Below are 17,331 nucleotides of genomic sequence, written 5' to 3'. Positions count from 1 at the left end.
CGCGCACGCGTCTCAACGAGTTTCGAGCGTGAGGCTCGCTCAAAAGTTTTTCCGTGTAGTTTCTTCCCGTCTCTTTGCACCAAACCTGTTCAGGATCACGCGCCGTCGTGAAGTGTACCCACTCGTCGAACAATTTCATGATCGTCAAGGCTTCGCCACGATCCATCTCGTATCCCCGCTGCTCGAGAAACGTCAGTACCAGCAGAGCACGACCCACTCTGTCCGCCTTGGTTAACAAATCGTCGTCTTCGCGGTAACCGAGCGCCTCGTGGAAGTCGTTCCTGCTAGGAAAAACGAACGCGGCTAGATCCGCGCCGTTGGCCAAGAGCAAGTGGACCTCTTGCGGCAGAAGATTCGCCACGGCCAATTGCAGCGGTGTACGGCCTTGGTCGTCCACGGCATCGACCTCCAGCGGCTCCTTTTGCTCTTGGCACATCTAGAAAAATTTAAACGCCGTGTTTTCCTTGAGATCGTCCCTGCTGCAAAGCAAATGAAGAGGCGTCTGGCCCTCCTCGTTGGGCAGATTCGGGTCGGCTTGATTTCTCAGCAACAATTGTACCATATACCGGTTGCAGCAGCCAGCAGCCAGGGCCAAATGCAGTGGAGTGTTGCCCCTATTGTCCTGGTCGTCGATCCGCACCTCCAGATCCATATCGAGGGCAACCTCGAAGAATTGCGCCGCCAAGCCGCCGTCGACGTCTCTCTTGCAAATCAAATGCAGAGGCGTCGATCCTTCATCGTTGTATGCGTTAGGATCAGCGTCTCTTCTCAGCAGTCACTTGACCAATATCAAAGAGCCACCGGCGGCAGCCAAGTGCAGCGGCGTATTGCCCTCCTTGTCTCGGGCATCGACCTCCACTGTCGTCTGGACGGCATCGATCATCTTGAAAAATTGCCTGAGCAAGCCGTCGTCCTTGTCTCTCTTGCATATGACGTGCAGAGCGGTATATCGCTCATCGTTGCCCAGATTAGGGTCGGCCTGTCTTCTAAGCAATGCTTCAGCCGCCCTTCTGTTGTTGTTGGCCAGTGCCACATGCAACGGTGTGTTACCTAATTTATCCTGTGCATCGACTCGCAACGGCCGATGTGACTCTGACAGGATCTGGAAAAATTGGTCGGCCAAAAAGTCGTGGGCTACCGCCGAGGCAATAACGTGAAGACTCGTCGTTGCCTCTGAATTCGTTCGACGCGGATCGGCCCCCTCTTTCAGCAGCAATTCCACCATCTTCCTTTTACCGTGAAACAGAGCCAAGTTGAGCGGTGTCCATCCCTTCGAGTCCTCGGCGTTGACATCCAGCGTCCGTCCGACGTCTTTGCAGGCCTCGAACAACTTGCTAGCCAAGCAACGAGAACCGCGCTCCCTCCTGCAAACGATATGCAAGCCCGTCTCTCCCGCTCCATTGGCCAGATTGGGATCTGCCCCGTTTTTCAGCAGAAACTCGGCCATCCTCCAGTGACCTCTGGTCAGAGCCTCGTGCAGCGCCGCTTCGCCCGAGCTCGTCCGGGCGTCGAGCGGCAGTGGCAGATACTCATCCCTACAGAGCTCGAGCAAAATCTCGGCCTGACCGTCGCAGTCGCCTTTGCGGCAGATCACGTGCATGGGAGTCGATCCATCCACGTTGGCCAAGCCGGGATCTGCGCCTCTCCTCGGCAGCATCCGCATGACGCCGATGCAGGCACCGGCCGCGGCCAAGTGCAGCGGTGAGTCGAGCGTCTTTTCCGCGAGGACATTGGGATCGGCCTGGCCGAGCTCCAGGAATAACTCGACGATTTTTTCTAAGCCACGCCTGCAGGCCACATGGAACTGCGACAATCCAGACTCGACGTCGATGTAATTCTCGTTGTAAATGTCGAACAATCGCTCGATTATGTAACGATCTCGTTTGATGGCGCGATGCACCGGTGTGGTGCGATGCAGCACCAGCCTGCCGCCGCTCTCGTCGACCTCGGGCTCGTCTCTGTAGCCGCTTGCAGCTACAAACCTGATGATGGCTGCTCCTTTGTTTTTCCTCGAGCGCGCCAAGCCCTCGACGAACATCAAGGCTGCCGAGAGGAGAAGATCGATTTCTTCGGGCTGAAAGATTTCCCGGAGATTCGGATAATCGCCCTTCCAATTCCTGATCAAGAGATCAAGTTGATGGATGAATGCCCATAGATGCTCTTCGATCGACCAATCAACGACGTTTTGCCGTAAGCTCTTCAAGGGATTTGCTACCTGAAGAATTTTCAAAAAAACGATTTTTTTTTATTACATTTTTGAAAAGTATATGGGCTATTTCACAACAGGTATTGTAGGCCAAAAAAATGAAGTTGAAACGAATCATTTACTCTTCAAGAAAACAATGAAAAATGAAAATCCTGAACACCACAGCCCCCTAGGTCCAACCCTCATTTATCTACAGGAGCTCAAAGTTGGACTTTCATGTTTTGAGGATATTCTGCATGTTACTCTGCTTTTCTAGGGTGCATATGAAAAAATTTCCAAACCATGTTTTTTCATATAAAATTTGACGTAGAATTCAAATCTGTACTCAAACAAGACATTCATAATCTCAAAACCCCTTAAAATTGAAAAAATAGTGTAAAAAACCATGAAAGTCAAAAAAAAACATGTTCGTATACCTCAAATTGGTCAATATTATAAGAAGTTCATCGTTACACCAAAATACAACTTCTGATAAAGTTTAGTATCTGAGTCACCATTATAGACAATGCAGGGGGGCGCAGCCCCCCTAGTTTGTATATATAGGCAATAATCGTGGCTGGCCTGGCCTGCACAGCGCGACTTCTTTTTTTACGCGTCGAGCTCTCGGGCGTGTATACTCGCGACAAATGCATATATACAGGCACACCACCTGCGAGTGTAAGAAAAAGAAAAAAAGCAACAATGCATATACACAAGAATGTATATTCGCGAGGCGCGAGTAGAACAGCAGCTCGGCGCGCGTATCACACATCCGTATAGGCGCTTACGTTACATCGCGGCCTGTATAACCTCGAAACGCGCGTGTCGCGTTTCAGTATATCCTTTTTCAGTAACGCGCTCAACGGAGCTGCTATTTGGGCGAAGTTACGTACAAAACGTCAAAAATAGCTTGCCGTTCCAATGAATCGCCGAACCTCGTGTTCGTTTCGCGGAGCTGGAAATTCTGATATCGCGACTATCTTTCTCTCTCCCGGCTTAATTCCATTTTTGCCAACGATCAATCCGACGTATTCGACTTCCTCGAGACCGAAACGACATTTACGTAACTTAAGCATCAGTCGAGCATCGCGTAATAATTGTAGAATTGTTTCTAGCTTTTCTAGTAATTCGTCCCATGTTTTCGCGTATACAAGCATGTCGTCAAAAAAGAATAGCGCGAGCTTATTCTGAAAATTGCCGAAGACCTTTTTCATCAGTTTTGAAAAATAAAACGGTGCGTTCATAAGGCCGAACTTAGCTCTCACGAACTGGCCAGTCTCGTCGGGTGTAATAAAAGCTGTTTTCCCTTTCGCGCGCTCCGTCAACGGAATTTGCAAGTACCCTTGTGCTAAATCTAAAATCGCGAAAATATTTGCGCCGTGCAACTCTTCTAAACCATCGTCTATATTAGGCAAGGGAAAATTCATGCGAACGGTATTTTTATTTAGCCGCCGATAATCGACCACGAGACGTTTCGATCCATCAGGCTTATCAACTAGCAGACACAGACTCGCGTACGGGATTGCGTTTCTGTGACAATGCTTGCTGCCTTCCACTCGCCAACAATGTTTTTCATCTGCTCTCGTTGCTTTGCACTGGCTTTATGCGGTTTCGAATGAACGGGCGTCGCATCTGCCGTTTCAATAATATCCATCTCAACGTAATTCGTGCAGCCTAATTCACGGTCTGATCGCGAGCAACATACGCGATACATATTTAATAATCGCAACAGCGATTCTTTCTGCTTAGCGTCCACGGTCGGACCTACTACGAAATCGGATTCTACGATCGGCTCATTCTCGACCTTTAGCTCTGGAATGTTTCCTTGTATTAAGTTACACCTAATGCTCGGCAACTCATATCGTTTGTATTCACAGATACTAATTTTTCACTTCAAAATTTTGAATTGGCAAATTCCATTCTTTTTCGTCAACTTTTACAATGACAAAATTTACAGAGGCAGGCGGTATATTCGTTGACTCAAGCACAAAAGGTCGTACGCGTCTATTTGTTTGCACAGGCTCGGGGTAATTCGCGAACGGATGATTATCTCTCGTGCGGAATTCAAGTTTATCATTGATTTTATAATACACTACATTCGGCAGTTCAGTAAAATTTTGACCTACGAGCACATCGTACGGCAAAATATCATCAGGCGCGACACGAAAAATTACGTCTTTCTCTGTGCATTCGTCGACTTGTAATTGCTCTTTGATAATGCCACACGAAATTACCTCGCATCCGGGCTTACCAATACCTTTCATAATATTAGGCGTTTTAATGAATTTAAAACCATGTTCTAATACAAGTGATGCTTTTATGATACAGTTCGAACTTCCCGAGTCAATAACCGCGCGTATATTTTCAACGTTGCCAATTTTTACATTCTTAAGAAATTTCGCGGATGCGTCGGCGCAAGTTCTATTTATTAATTTAGCTTCGGCAGCGGGCATCTTTTTCGGTTTGTCGCAATTTTTTGAGATGTGTCCGGTGACACCGCAATTATAACATGTAACCGCGCTTTTACAGTGTTTTGCTATGTGGCCGGTCGCGTGGCTCTTATAGCATTCAATGTTAGATACATCCTTCGACTTTCTGATGCTGTTGTCTTCTTCGACTCCGTTTTCGCTTGATTGCTTGTAATAGCCATGCTGCTACGCTGCATCTTACCGCCATGCTTGCCTTTTCGCCGATCGTCGTGCGCTTTTATTTTGCTCGGTGCTGTCTGCGAGTCGATGCATTGCTTTCTCGCTTGCTCCAATCCCTCGAATTCCGTGATTGTTCGGAGTAGATCGTTCGCGTCGAAATATGATTTAGACATAACTGCTGCTGCTGTGTTTCGCGGCCATAGGCCAACGGCCATTTGTGTCTTTATCTCATCAATCGAGAATTTCAATGCCTTACACAGACGTAACTTGTCGAAATAATATTTTCGCACATCCTCATCCTGTCCTTGGCTTCTCTGTTTCATCTCTTGCCACTTATCTGTGAGAGATTTCTCGGTTGTGAAGATATCTCAGAAAAATGCTCGGAATGTCCTCCAGTTCACGATTTCGGTCATGTTGGCATAATACCTATTTCTCGCTGCGCCCGTAAGACGACTTCGAGCCGTTTCAAATGCAATGCCTTCCGTCCATTTATGCAGAGTTGCTGTCGATTCGACTTGTCTCAGCCATGCTTTGGCATCAGCAGAACTTTCGAGACCATCGAAGTCTCTTATATTGTGCGACAAATCAGGAAGCACGCCATATTGCACTGTGGCTGGTTGCTGTTGTTGTTGCTTTATAACTCCTTGTATAAGAGCAGCGTTTTGCTCAATAATAGTTTTCAAGCTTGCCATGAACTCAGCAGGATTCGCGTCCATGTTTTCGTCGTTCTGCGACGGATGTGTCGTCGTACAATGGTTCTGGTGCTCCAAATTTTCACCTTGGTTTTGTCCGCTCCTACCGAGTCCAAGTAATGCGTCTGCAGCTTCTTGTAGAGAACTATCTCTTGATGGTTCAGGTCGTATGTCACAGTTCACAAGTTCCAATTTCAGCCTTTTCGAACTATGAAACGTTTCACTCGTAGCACGTCGTTTCATATAGATAACTGCACCTTCTCAGCTCACACACTGAACTTTGTGTTTGCTCCGAAACGAACAAAATTTTACTATCGAGATTTTCAATACGTACACTCGATTCTTTATCCCACTTCTGAGATGTAATAATGAGGGTAGCCAGCAAATAATCAATAACAAAATATAACTTTATTTAATAATTCAAGAGAGGCCTGTGGTCGTGCTCAATCACTCTCACTCTCTCGTGCTACCTCAGTTATTACTTATTGTTGCTCGTACAGCGCGCGTCCATCCGGCACTGCGGCTGCAACTCGTCTGACTCGTGACTCACACACGGCTCGCTGCTCGAGCGCTCGCGCACACAACGCACTCTGGCGGATTGGGCCGTAAGCCATCGCGCATTGCTCGTACTCGTGTACGGCCATACAATACATGAGTAGAACATAATCATTAACATGAGCATTTAATTATAATTTTCTAATGTAATACCTTTCTAATGTCATTTATTTTTCACTGATTTTTTCAGATGGTTGAATACGATTTAAAATATTTTTTAACTTTCTCCTGCTCAAAAGTGCAGGCAAACTTTGAAGAATGGTTAAAAAATATAAGAATTGAGGCTTCGAAAAGTGAGGTCAATGAAGCAGACATCACCAATTTCAGAGCCTTGACGACGTTCGTCCAATGTCTATATCAACAATATGTTAATTTGGATGTAAAAAATGTAAGCTCATATTACTATTCATTTTATTTTTTATATTTTTTTATCGTATTTTATTTTATATGTATTCTATGCATTCATTTATTTTTTATCAATTTATGTTTTCTTTTTTCTAGAGGAAGTCTTGCCGTATTTTTGAGGAGCAAATTAAAAAATTCATCGATATGGCGGCGTATAGGAAGTGGGCGAACAAAAAGATTCACCCGTTTTTGGATTCCCTGAGGCTGCTTGTTTTATTTGCGCAACTAAATCTAACGTGTAAGAGATTTTCTCACACGTTAGATTTGCATTATTTCAAACAAAAAGAGGCAGAAATTGTTTTGGACAAATTTTTGAAGATCCATAAAACCTCTAAATGCATTCAAGTGGTCACTGGTCGGGGCCAAGGCAGCAAAGATGGCGTTAGTAAACTCCCAACCTTGGCCAAGACAATAATTGAAAAAAGCGGCAGGACGTAAGTAGACTTTTTTTATGCACATAATAATATTTCACGTGTAATATGTAAAATTTATAAAATTAAAAATTTTAGGTGGAAAACGTCTGATGGGAATCCTGGACGTCTTACGGTGGATATGTGACTGACTTACGATCAGCTCGTATCAGTCACGGATGCTCGTCCACTTCCCGCAACCAAACCAGCTAGGTTATTTGGAGCGAGTATATATATATATATATATGCTCGCCCAAGCGTCTAAGGCAAGGCCTTCCTACATTGCCTTACTGATGAGTCTAGTAGGTAGGCCTGGGACGAAACGCAGGCATGTTAGTATCTTTGTTAAGGTAGTTCTTGTACCTTATTAAAAGGTTCCCACAAGTGGCTAGGTTATTTGGATAATACGTTATACATACTGGCTCCACCTCCACTATCCCAAGCGTTTAAGGCAGGGCTTCCCTACATTTTGCCTTACTGATGAGTCCAGTACGGAAGCCCAGGACAAAACGCTTGAGTATTAGCCAACCTCTTATGAGTAAAAGATTACTTGAGATGCTTGGCATCTCGGTAGCCGCGAGATTGAGGTTTAAGCAGGTGTTAACCAAACTGCCGCGAGATCATATGTACAGATCACAGCAGCGAGGACAAAACCTGCTAAGAATTCACACAGGTTGTTTGGTAAATTTTAAGCAGTTTTTGTTGTTATCCGGTAATTACTACCATATATACCCGCGAGAGGTCATATCCGTAAACCTCACTATACACTGGTATACTTACAGTTAGTTGGTTGCGAACCTACACAGTAGCAACATCTTATATAATAAAGCTCTTACACAATATATATGGGTCAGATTCAGAATTTTTCAAATAAACCTGCGGGCGAGGTTCATGGATTTTCCTGAAATTTTGGTATGTTATGGTACATGATAAAAAAGTGCCAAAACCAAAATTTTGGACCCCCTCCCCCCTCNCCCCCCCCCCCCCTCCTCCTACCACCTTTCTCCCCTATAAACGTCAATTTTTTATCAATATTTTTCTGAAACCCTGAAGCAATTAAAAAATCTGAAAAAATTTACAAAAGTACTGTCCCATAATCCGAACGACCTTGAATTTTTTCAGATTTTTTGAGTGCCTAAGACCTTCAGAAAAAATCATTGAAAATTTAAATTATTTGATTTTCGGTGAAATGGTTCGATGTACCAGACCGGAGTATTTTTTTCTGAATTCTGACGTCAAAAAACGATTCCTTGAATTTTCTCAGAATTTTCCATTCATGTCCATTCAGCCTAGAGCTGAAAAACCTCTTTTTTCACGAAAATAATTTTTTTAAACGTACAATGTAGCGTTGTGTATCTCTGCGTCTCTATCTCTCACTCGCGTGTTGCGTGTCAAATAATAACTCGAGTCATTATATAGCTTCGTGCACATGTCTAAATCATAAATCTTAGTGTTGGGGTACACTAATTTTTATAAATTTACCTAAATATAACTACAAATTGATGAATGTTTAACGAACATTTTAAGTAAATGAGTTTTTCAGTTCATCAAATTTGTTGGTGACGAAAAGTAATATTTCATCAATTAAACATTTTGAAATTCAAGAAAATGAAGTATAGGCCGTGATAATGACGCCGAGGTAAAGCCGAATATAAGAAAACAAGAAAATCTCACGAAATTCTCAATGCATAAAAAAATCTTTGTAAGAAAATATTAAAATAATTTTAATAAAACATTATTCAATCTTAAAAAAAATATTTTTCAAAGTTATTTTCCAATGCTATTAAAACTTTTTAAATAAAAACGTTTTGTTGTGATTTTTAATATGTTGTAAAGATATTTCTTTAATTTATTTTTTTCGACTGCCATGGGAGGAGATTTTCCGCACAAACAAAATTTTTCTAACATCATTTATAATTATACTTAAATAGAAAAAATTTTCAAAATGTTTCTTGTTGTTAAGCAAGATGTTCCCATGATTTTATCCCACTTGTAATGCTCGGCCGAGCCCTTTGGTTTCGTGATATTCCGATGGACCGCGATTTCCCAATTACTACGAGTCTAAGTGTGACGCAATTGTCGCCCATGAAAGCCGAGTTTTCCTGTCCTTTCTGGAAATGAAAAGCGAGGATAATATTATCAAGATTGTAAAAAAGTGTAAACCATATCGGATTCTATTTCAACACAAACGATAGACCTTGTAATTTTCGACTGATTGTGCTTTTGAGCCATTGTTATCGAGCGTTAAAAGCTTTTCCCCCTCCTTCTTTCTTTCTCGCAACAGGCACGTGGCGTGCCTTGAAAAATCAATGTCCCCAGTATTTTCACACGATCAACTGCCGTACTTTGTAAAAAGATACACAAGCCAATCGGTCATGCGGATTTATAAATTTATTATTTTATTTGTCATACCGGCTCTAACTACGAGATTTGATGACTATCAAAAAGCCTTGCTACAGCATTTTCTTAACTTCTCCAATATTTACTTTGCGAAATATGTCGTCACACTTCGAACGGACGTCAACGGTAGCGTATTTCACGATTATCAAAAATAATAAAAAAGAAAAAATCCAATTATTTTTCTATACATAGATTTGTACAGAACAAGACGCGACATTGATATCATCAAATGGCTGTCGAGCAATTCAATCTACTCGTCCGTCGTAAAAAGAAATCAATTGGCGATGGATCTGAGATACTATCACAGCAAAATCAATGATCCACTGCTCTTCATGGTAATGCAGTCGAGAAGAGATTTTCGCGCCTACGCCAACTTGACTCGAAGCCTGAAACCCGCCGCCAAAATCTTCCGTGTAATCATGATTTTTGAGCAGGAAGCCCGCATCTGTCACAATCCAGAGGGAAATCCGCTGAACCTGGTCTTCGACTCCAAGGTGCTGGTCAAGTGCCATGACTCGGAAATAATTCGCGAGTGGTACTCCGTGTATCCGAACAAGACCGAGACCTACGAGCTGGTGAAATGGCACAGAAACGACGAGGATCGGAGAAACGAGTACGTGACCGCGTCGTTGTTCAGGGATCGTAGACAGGATCTTGGTGGCTTGACCATCCAAGTCACCCTTCAACGAGTACGTTAATTTACATTTCAAATGTTTTTAATTAACTAGTTATTTGCAATTTTCCTGTAACATTAATTTTACAAATATAAAGAACATTTTAAGTAACCTGAAAATTACCAATCAACTGATTTTAAAGTTAATACTAGTTTTCGATCATTTTCAATAGACCAATACAGCTTCAAGAATCCTAAAACTTTAAACCTGCTGGCAGAAAAGTAAAAATATTTGTAAAAGTCAAAGTAACACGCAGAAAAGTGATGAATGAATTGACTAAGAAATTATTCCTTTGGTGACAAAATGAGCCACAAAATATCGACCTTTTCTATCATACAATGGAGCATCTTTAATTGTAATCTTTGTATCTATCGTAGGATAACGTCGACAAAAACGGCAAAATACGAGGAATGTGCTACGAGCTGGTAACGGAAATAGCCCGACGCATCAACTTCACCATCGATTGGCAGCCTTTGGAGCCCAAGATAGGCACTTACGACGCCGAAACCAACACCTCCGATGGCATCCTTGGCAAGCTCGCGTCCAACCAGACGGACATCGGCATGGGCCTGTTCATATACACCGCCGACATGCTAAAACGCTTCGATCTATCGATGCCTCTGGTCGAAACGAGAATGTCGTATTTCATAAAACGCAGCAATAACAACGTTCACGATTTTATGAAGTATTCGGTGAGTGATTCTAAGAAATTATAATCGATCTTAACGACTCTTATCGCTCTCTGAATGAAAAAAAAATTGCGCAGACCCTCAAGCCCTCTTCGAGACAAGCTTTTTACGGTATCGTGCTGATTTCGTCGATTATCTTGACAGTTATAACGCTCATGGATAAGGTGAGGTATTCAAGCAGCATCGTTCAAAAATGCATGGATCAATTTTTTGAATCAACTTCAATACTTGTTACTGGAAACGTGACGCGTACGTATATAGACACGGGTGCAAATATCATTAGCACTTGAACCCACATCAATTATCTTTTTAGAGAATCCTGTAGGAATATCAGGACGAATAACTCACCTCACTCTCTTGGTACAGTTTTTAATATTCTACGCAATATTTACGGCTAAACTTACGAGCTACCGAGCTGTTTACAAACCCGCGTCACCAACTCTCGACGAGATCGCCGAAGCTGATAGTCACAAATTATTAACATTGGGCACAGGGGTTTACGTTCAAAAAATATTAGTAAGGATGAATTAATTGATTATTCAAAAAATTATTTGTCCAAGTAATTATTTTTGTTTCAAAGGGCTCTGATAGTGAAGCAGTTCGAAAACTGCGAAAAAATCTTGTGACCGACATATCAATGAAGAAGCTATATAAAAGAGTAAGGTAAACTTTTTTAATTATATAAATTCTGTAAATTATCCGAAAATTATTATCTCACTTGTATTGAAGATGTGTGCTGATAAAAGTTCATTTTTGATGTATTTTGACGAAGTAATAATAAATACGAAGGGATTTCTACCGCCTACGAAATGTAAACTAGTGCCGATATACAGAGGACAAATGATCAATATGGGTCTTATTTTTCAGAAGGAAAGCCCCTATCTGAATGCCATTAACTTTCAGTAATGTACTTTTCACCACTGGTAGAAATACTCAACATTATATAATGGCATGATGAAAAAAAAGTGATCATTGATTGGCTTGTTTTTGGCGAGTTAAAATTATGATACAAATGTTCAGCGTATTTTAAATCACCTGAAAATGATGATTCAATTGTTTCGGAAATTTTTTATGAGTTTACAAACTCTTCGAGATTCCATCGCTAGAACAACGCTAAATGCAAATCTGTAAGCGGCTAAGTAAATAAATTGGCATATAAAGAGCCATGCTTGGTGATGAGATAATGTTTTCGTTAGTGGTACGTGGTCGCTACGCGAAACTCGTTTGTATCATAGGTATTTATAGAGAGTTTTCATATAAATATAATGTCTTTTTTTTGCAAAAGTTTTTTTTGGTCAAAAAATAGCCATACAATGTTGAGCGTTTCTACCAGAGACTCAAATGAAAATTTCCAATACTCATTGTAACTCTTTTTCAAAATTCAGATTGCAAAAGTTTTATCTCATTGGATTGCTCAGTGCCGTTAAAAAGAAATGGATTTTAAATGGAAGACCCGACGACGAGATCGATAATTTTCAATCAGCAACGATAGGAACCGTAAAGTTTCCGCTCTTCATGTTGACCTTTGCTATTTTATTGTCGTTCATCGTTCTGATAACTGAGAAGATCTTCCATCGTTCTTTTGCTCGCTGATGTTGGCACATAAAACTTTATTTGTACTTAATTTTTTATTATTAACATTACTTTCTATTCGTTTAGTATACGCTACGCAACCAAAGTGGCCCCGAGCCTTGACAAAGCGTGGCGCTTTCTCATGTTAATTCTCATAAGAAAAATTTAGTTCGAGCGGCCGACGCTGGCATTTTTTCAGAACGCGTCCTATTTTTCCATAAGATTGCGTGTAAGTGGTCACTGTAGCGCCACTCTAAGCTCCGTTTAAACGCTCAGAGCGAAGCCACGAAGAGAGATCAGGTCGATCGGAGAAAGTGAGCTTCGTCGAAAGATAATCTCGTGTAGCTTCTACCACGAGGGAAGTACACTCGTCAAAGCGCAGTCAGTGAACGCTTCGATGTCGCAGCGTGAAAATCGTGCGGGAAGATAGCCAGTGACTCTTTTGCATAAAAAGTTTAAAAATATTTTCAATTGTGTTCTTCTTTTGTGTGCAAGTGCCCAGAATGTTGGATATAAACGAAAATATTTTCGAATACGGTAGTGTAGGTGAATACGACAGAATCAAGCACAGCCTCGTGCCATCTTTCGTTAAGGTTGATATTTTTGTGTGTGCATTTAGAGTTAGTTAAAACTTAGTTAAAACTCGACTTGAATGTTTAAGTCGATTTATCCAAAAAATGTATCCTCCGATTTCAAAATAAACTGCACCGATCGAATGAGAAGGCAAAAATCTTTCGAAAACCATGTTTTCCAGGATGGAGAAATGATAAGAAGTATTAAAGATATCGAGAAGAATAGCGCGGGACGGTGCGCTCGGACCTGTTTTCCGTGCGCCAGCGGCGGCACACGCGCGGCGCCGTGTCTTTGTCTTTTCGAATCGCTTGTAATCGCTTAAAAAGGGCCATAAAAATTTTTTTCATAGTCAAAACTTGACTTGAATTTTTAAGTCAATATTTCTTCTAGTATTTCAATTTTGACCTCAAAATTAACATTACCAATCGAAAGAATATTTTTTGTTTATTCAGATATTTTTTGTTTATTTTTTTACTTCACGGTAAACTAATTACAAGTACTTTTACCAACCAACTTTAACATGTAAAGTATATGGGCGGTCGCTTTGCCTCCAGGCAAATCAGCTGGTCGATTTTTGACTGTCACTGATGACTGTGAAAAAGCCCTATATTTTAAATTTGATACTTAAAAAAAGAACAAGTAAACTTTAAGGAGTTAGTTCTTTGCCAATGAATTACCAGCGGTGTTTTATTGTGTATATTTTTAATTGAATTATGTTATTTACTTGAATTTTAATTTATTTCGAGGTATTGTATCGAATTTTCGCTCCTAACTGCAATTCTTGAACAGAACTAAATTCGTTCGTATACTTGAGTTTCAACCCTTACTTCATCGATACACTGGATCAGACTCAACCCCACGCTTTTTCTACGTTGTTTTAAAGTATCCAAATCGATCAAAATTAAATTTATTGTTAACAAATTTACTTTCAATATTTCAATATCAAACTTATACAGTCTTCAAAATAAACTTTTCAAAAGTTTGTAAAAAAGTTTTAAACAGAAATATTTAAGAGTTGATTTATTTATTAACAATGCATTCAAAGCATGCAAAGTGTGTCAAATAAAGGTTAATTCCAATGGATTTTTTTCTTTAATTTTTCATCGATAAATTTGGGCCTAATTGTAAGTTTTGGTAGCGAGTGGCCGAGATCGCTGACGCGGTCTCAACTTTCATTGTCTCAATTGACAATTAAAGTCAAATTAAATAAAAAAAAAAATGAATGTGAATAAACAAACACGTATAATATACACTACGATTGATGAGTAAAGACGCATGTGCGAAGCTATAGCCCGAGTCGTATTTTATGAGAATGGATTTGTCATTAACTGAGCAGCGCTTGCACGAAATCTTAAAGCACAAATGGCACATTGGTATAACAATTCTTTACCCATGCCTCTTGAAGTATTGTTAAACAAAAGATTAAAACCAAAATTTGAGCGTGATCCGATGTATCAGTAAATTTCCAGGTGTATTCATGTTTGAAATAAATTAAGGCTTTGAATATTCATTTTTTAAAGTATGCCTTTATTATAAAATAATTGTTTAGTATGAGCTTTTCAGCTATCATGTACTGTGATTGTATCTATTTTGTACATTCTGGTATCCAAAATTATTCACAACACATCTTGACATCTCTCATTCAAAGAGTTTTCTACGATTATGTACTGTGCTTATGTGAGATTTGAGGGAATCTTTGCGNGGGATTGGAGCAAGCGAGAAAGCAATGCATCGACTCGCAGACAGCACCGAGCAAAATAAAAGCGCACGACGATCGGCGAAAAGGCAAGCATGGCGGTAAGATGCAGCGTAGCAGCATGGCTATTACAAGCAATCAAGCGAAAACGGAGTCGAAGAAGACAACAGCATCAGAAAGTCGAAGGATGTATCTAACATTGAATGCTATAAGAGCCACGCGACCGGCCACATAGCAAAACACTGTAAAAGCGCGGTTACATGTTATAATTGCGGTGTCACCGGACACATCTCAAAAAATTGCGACAAACCGAAAAAGATGCCCGCTGCCGAAGCTAAATTAATAAATAGAACTTGCGCCGACGCATCCGCGAAATTTCTTAAGAATGTAAAAATTGGCAACGTTGAAAATATACGCGCGGTTATTGACTCGGGAAGTTCGAACTGTATCATAAAAGCATCACTTGTATTAGAACATGGTTTTAAATTCATTAAAACGCCTAATATTATGAAAGGTATTGGTAAGCCCGGATGCGAGGTAATTTCGTGTGGCATTATCAAAGAGCAATTACAAGTCGACGAATGCACAGAGAAAGACGTAATTTTTCGTGTCGCGCCTGATGATATTTTGCCGTACGATGTGCTCGTAGGTCAAAATTTTACTGAACTGCCGAATGTAGTGTATTATAAAATCAATGATAAACTTGAATTCCGCACGAGAGATAATCATCCGTTCGCGAATTACCCCGAGCCTGTGCAAACAAATAGACGCGTACGACCTTTTGTGCTTGAGTCAACGAATATACCGCCTGCCTCTGTAAATTTTGTCATTGTAAAAGTTGACGAAAAAGAATGGAATTTGCCAATTCAAAATTTTGAAGTGAAAAATTAGTATCTGTGAATACAAACGATATGAGTTGCCGAGCATTAGGTGTAACTTAATACAAGGAAACATTCCAGAGCTAAAGGTCGAGAATGAGCCGATCGTAGAATCCGATTTCGTAGTAGGTCCGACCGTGGACGCTAAGCAGAAAGAATCGCTGTTGCGATTATTAAATATGTATCGCGTATGTTGCTCGCGATCAGACCGTGAATTAGGCTGCACGAATTACGTTGAGATGGATATTATTGAAACGGCAGATGCGACGCCCGTTCATTCGAAACCGTATAAAGCCAGTGCAAAGCAACGAGAGCAGATGAAAAACATTGTTGGCGAGTGGAAGGCAGCAAGCATTGTCACAGAAACGCAATCCCGTACGCGAGTCCGTGTCTGCTAGTTGATAAGCCTGATGGATCGAAACGTCTCGTGGTCGATTATCGGCGGCTAAATAAAAATACCGTTCGCATGAATTTTCCCTTGCCTAATATAGACGATGGTTTAGAAGAGTTGCACGGCGCAAATATTTTCGCGATTTTAGATTTAGCACAAGGGTACTTGCAAATTCCGTTGACGGAGCGCGCGAAAGGGAAAACAGCTTTTATTACACCCGACGAGACTGGCCAGTTCGTGAGAGCTAAGTTCGGCCTTATGAACGCACCGTTTTATTTTTCAAAACTGATGAAAAAGGTCTTCGGCAATTTTCAGAATAAGCTCGCGCTATTCTTTTTTGACGACATGCTTGTATACGCGAAAACATGGGACGAATTACTAGAAAAACTAGAAACAATTCTACAATTATTACGCGAGGCTCGACTGATGCTTAAGTTACGTAAATGTCGTTTCGGTCTCGAGGAAGTCGAATACGTCGGATTGATCGTTGGCAAAAATGGAATTAAGCCGGGAGAGAGAAAGATAGTCGCGACTTCGGAAGCAGACGAAATGCGTAGACGATCGTACAGCGCGGGTGCTTACGCGTCGCAAGATAATGCACTGTATAACGCGAAGTCGGCCAATCTCCCGTCGGCGCGAAGTGAAATGCGTGGCAAGCAGAGAAGCTATTTTGGCAATTTGGCGTGGAACGGTAGTGTAGGGCTCAATTCGACATTGGCGCGCGAAAAGAATACGTGCGAATTGTACAAGCAATGGGGCCTCGTGTTTCGCGACGCAGGCAAAGCAAACCCGGATAGTTTTATCTCGAGACTGATGACGTGCGCGAGGAGATATCAATTGTCGCTAGACGACGTGTGTAGAACATTACCGGCGCAGTGGGCACAGCGTAGCACTTTTGGCCGTCTGAGACGGCATCGTAACTTTTTAAACCGAGTTCTAAATTCACTCGGCAACATCGGACGTTGAACTGTTGTACACAATATCACACAACTGTTACTGATGCACAGCTTGTATTCACACGCGAACTCCGCGCTTGCGGTAAAGCCGACGAGCACACCGAGACGAAAAATCTAAATTAAAAGAAAATGCGTCACCCGCGCGGATGCGCCGTTATAAGGTACAAAGAAAAGAATGAATAAACTTTTGACTTACATTTAGACAGCGTCTGTTATTGTTTAGATATTGGAGAGAACACTTTTTCTTATGAGAATTAACACGAGACAACGCCACGCTTTGTCAATGCTCGGGGTCACTTTGGTTGGGTAGCGTATTTTAAACGATTAGAAAGTAATGCAAACTAACTTGGCTATACAAAAGCTACTAAGCATTGGTACCATTGCGGCGAGTAGTTCAGCAGCAGCAATATTCACTAGTTACGTATGCTAAATAGAGGGGGGGGGGGGAGATTTCTCTTCCGTCTATTCGCTCTGAGCGTTTGGGCGGAGCTTAGACGGGCTACAGTTGCTACACGGTGGCTTTTCGAGGCCCTGCCACCACCGTACGATGAATGCGTGGACTCGAACTGGGCCGTTTACGCGAGAAATGGAAGTGAAAGGAAAGGCA

The 17,331-nt window shown here is 41.5% G+C and overlaps 1 protein-coding gene across 1 annotated transcript; it reads right to left on the bottom strand.

Moving 5' to 3' along the window:
- Positions 1 to 436: 436 nt before the first annotated feature.
- LOC111693695 (ankyrin-1-like) lies at positions 437 to 4,861 on the bottom strand. The gene is made up of 3 exons (XM_023459111.1): positions 4,856 to 4,861; positions 780 to 2,215; positions 437 to 701 (listed from the first exon to the last, which is right to left on the bottom strand). The coding sequence occupies exons 1-3, from the start codon at positions 4,859 to 4,861 to the stop codon at positions 437 to 439; spliced, it is 1,707 nt and encodes a 568-aa protein (XP_023314879.1).
- Between the last annotated feature and the right edge of the window lie 12,470 nt (positions 4,862 to 17,331).

The sequence above is a fragment of the Trichogramma pretiosum genome, unplaced genomic scaffold, assembly GCF_000599845.2.
Source record: "Trichogramma pretiosum strain Unisexual culture from Peru unplaced genomic scaffold, Tpre_2.0 scaffold23, whole genome shotgun sequence".
Lineage (NCBI taxonomy): Eukaryota > Metazoa > Arthropoda > Insecta > Hymenoptera > Trichogrammatidae > Trichogramma > Trichogramma pretiosum.
Note: the sequence above shows the minus strand (reverse complement) of the source record. Positions and strands in the feature narration are given on the sequence as shown.

Excerpts from the sequence above, each read along its gene's own strand:
- LOC111693695 (XM_023459111.1), bottom strand. Across the intron at positions 702-779 it reads GGCTCTTTGATATTGGTCAA|AGACGTCGACGGCGGCTTGG; the intron begins GTGACTGCTGAG and ends GATTTGCAAGAG.